This window comes from Manis pentadactyla, chromosome X, assembly GCF_030020395.1.
Source record: "Manis pentadactyla isolate mManPen7 chromosome X, mManPen7.hap1, whole genome shotgun sequence".
Lineage (NCBI taxonomy): Eukaryota > Metazoa > Chordata > Mammalia > Pholidota > Manidae > Manis > Manis pentadactyla.
Window position 1 is genome coordinate 120169747 of NC_080038.1, and position 2782 is coordinate 120172528.

Genomic DNA, 2782 nt, shown 5'->3' on the forward strand with positions numbered 1-2782 from the left:
AAACTGTATTTTATGCCTCGATTTTTATTTAAGTAGGCATTTTAGGAAGAAAGCTTGTTGGTGCTGTCCTGAGAGTGAAGAAATATCACGTCTCACTTAGTGGGGCTCCAGGCCAGGTACACGTGGCCCTCTGGGGATGCTTGAGCGCAGACCCTCAGCCCACCCCAGCCCAGCCCAAGTGGTCTGCCCCACGCCGCCGTCGGCTGTACGCTCCCTCCCACCGCGCCTGCCCACTCCCAGCCCACGCCTCCCGCTGTCTCCGCCCCTCGCTCAGCTCAAATATCCCCGCGCGGTCCGAGTCCCACCCCCCTTTCGGCTCCCGCTGCCCCGCCAGACGCACTTCCCGCCCTTGCCTACACTCGCGCTACCGCTGAGCTCCGCTCCCTCCGGCCCGCAAGCCTCGTCAGCTCTCGCCCTCGCCGCCGCTGACTCTCGTCCGCCGTCCACCATGGCCCAGCAGCAAACAGGTAGCATGGGAACAGCGCTCGCGCCCGCGCTCCAAGAGGGCGCCTCGAGTTCGTCGTCGCAGGATTCGGCGGCGGCGGACCGAGAGGGGCCGCTGGTGTCCAAGAAGAAGCTGTGCTCGCTAGTGCACTATCTGAAGCGCCGCGAGGTGGGTGCGGGCCCCGAGGGCTTCAAGGGCCTGCTGCGCTCCTACACGGCGCAGAAGCTGCCCGAGCTGCTGAGGGAGCGCGAGCTGACCCTGGGCACCCTCAACAAGGTGTTCGCGTCGCAATGGCTGAACGCCAGGCAGGTGGTGTGCGGCACCAAGTGCAACACGCTCTGCGTGGTGGACGTGCAGTCAAACCAGTTCACGCGCATCCCGCTAATGCGGGACCAGGGGCCGGGGCTGGCGCGCGCCCAGCAGAGTTGCGGTATCCACGCCATCGAGCTGAACCCTTCCAAGACACTTCTGGCCACCGGGGGCGAGAACGCCAACAGCCTGGCTGTCTACCGGCTGCCCACCCTGGACCCCATGTGCCTGGGAGACCGCTTCAGCCACCAGGACTGTATCTTCGCCATCGCCTGGATAAGCGACACAGTGGTCATAAGCAGTTCCCGCGACAGCACCGTGGCGCTGTGGCAGATGGACCCCGACGTGATGAGCGGCAGCGTCGCCCCGCACAACAACGCGGGGCTCCCAGTCTACGCCCACATCCGCCCAAGGAACTTGGAGTCCATCCCCAGGGCTAACAGCAACTCCAGCCGCCACAAGATGCGGGCCCTGGCCTTCAACAGTAAGAACCAGGAGCTGGGAGCGGTGTCCCTGGACGGCTACTTCCACCTGTGGAAAGTCCAGGGCACCCTGTCCAGAGTGCTGTCCCTCAGGCTGCCCTACTGCCATGAGAACGTGTGCCTGACTTACTGCGATGAGTTGTCGCTCTACGCGGTGGGCTCCCAGTCTCACGTCTCCTTCCTGGATCTGCGCGTTGGTCGCCAGAACATCCGTCCCATATGCACGCGAGAGGGCGGTGCAGGTGTGCGCTCGCTCAGCTTCTATGAGCGCCTCATCACGGTGGGCACGGGCCAAGGCGCCCTGCTCTTCTATGACGTCCGCGCCCAGAAGTTTCTGCAGGAGAGGGCCTCGGCCAGCCTGGGCTCCCCTCCCCTGCACGCCGGGAGGAATCTCAGGCTTACATGTGGCAGAGGTTGGCTCAACCATGATGACCTGTGGGTGAACTACTTCAGTGGAGCCGGCAACTTGCCCAACGCGCTCTACACCCACTGTTACAACTGGCCCGAGATGAAGCTCTTCGTGGCTGGGGGGCCTCTGCCCTCCGGCCTCCACGGGAACTATGCAGGCCTCTGGAGCTGAGGATGCTTTTGTGTCCTGAGAGCCCAGGTTTACCTTCAGTCTTTTTTTTTTTTTTTTTTTTTTTTTTTACCTTTAACTCTGCGGCCTTTTGCCTTCCAAGTAGAAAGGGCCCAACTTAACCTGTGCTTAATATTTTAGGTGAACAGAGAGAGGCATCCTTCAGGCAATCGAAACAGCTTTAATACTTTTCTACATCTCTCTAACACCATCTTTTTGACTTCTCATACAAAGATTTTTGGCTAATTCTTAGTTGTGTTCCCTCCTTGAAGTATTTATGAATACTTTCTTTAATGCCACACAGTCATGGTTTAAGAGTCATGTGTATGTACCTTTTTTTTTGCTTACCAGTTTTGCAATAATATTTTTTGGTTAGTTTTCATTGCAGATAGATAGTATATGAAGAACATTTTTCCAAACAGTTCGCTGTGTTCTAGCCATAGTTCTATAGCATTGTTTCCAGTTGGAAAATACAGTCTTAAGTTCTAGATTACCAATTTTTGGAAACATTCCATTTTCAATTGTAATTTTAGTGTTTATAGTTTGTAAGTTGTTTGTGCTAAACATGCTTTTCAAAAAATTGACTCTCTTTGAAAATAGGTTGTCATAGAATCTTGTTTTTTGTTCCAGAATCTCAGAACACTTCAGCAGCGCAAGAGTTCTGTTGATTGAATGTTCAAAGTTAATCTGAAAACCTAACTGATCTTTTTCTCCTTCAACTCTTTTAAGTTTTCTTGACTTGTTCTTAAGTAGATAAAAGAATGTGTATTTTTTCACTTCCTGCCTTAGTACTGTCAAGACTTAAGAATATATTTTAATGTTTGTTGTTTAAGGAACTTGCACAGAGTTTCAGTGCCATCATTCAAAGCAGGGATTCTAATACAAAAACGTAGAATGTATGGCAGGCTGGGCAGAATGTATATTGATCCAGGATATAGACTGGATATTTTGTGTTGCTGTATTTTTTTG

The 2782-nt window shown here is 53.5% G+C and overlaps 1 protein-coding gene across 1 annotated transcript; it reads left to right on the forward strand.

Annotated features, from left to right (window-relative positions):
• The first annotated feature begins 298 nt into the window (after positions 1-298).
• Positions 299-1903, forward strand: LOC118924091 (DDB1- and CUL4-associated factor 12-like protein 2). The gene has a single exon (XM_036908595.2). It carries the CDS (start codon positions 449-451, stop codon positions 1814-1816), a length of 1368 nt encoding a protein of 455 aa, XP_036764490.2. The 5' UTR covers positions 299-448; the 3' UTR covers positions 1817-1903.
• Positions 1904-2782: the final 879 nt, after the last annotated feature.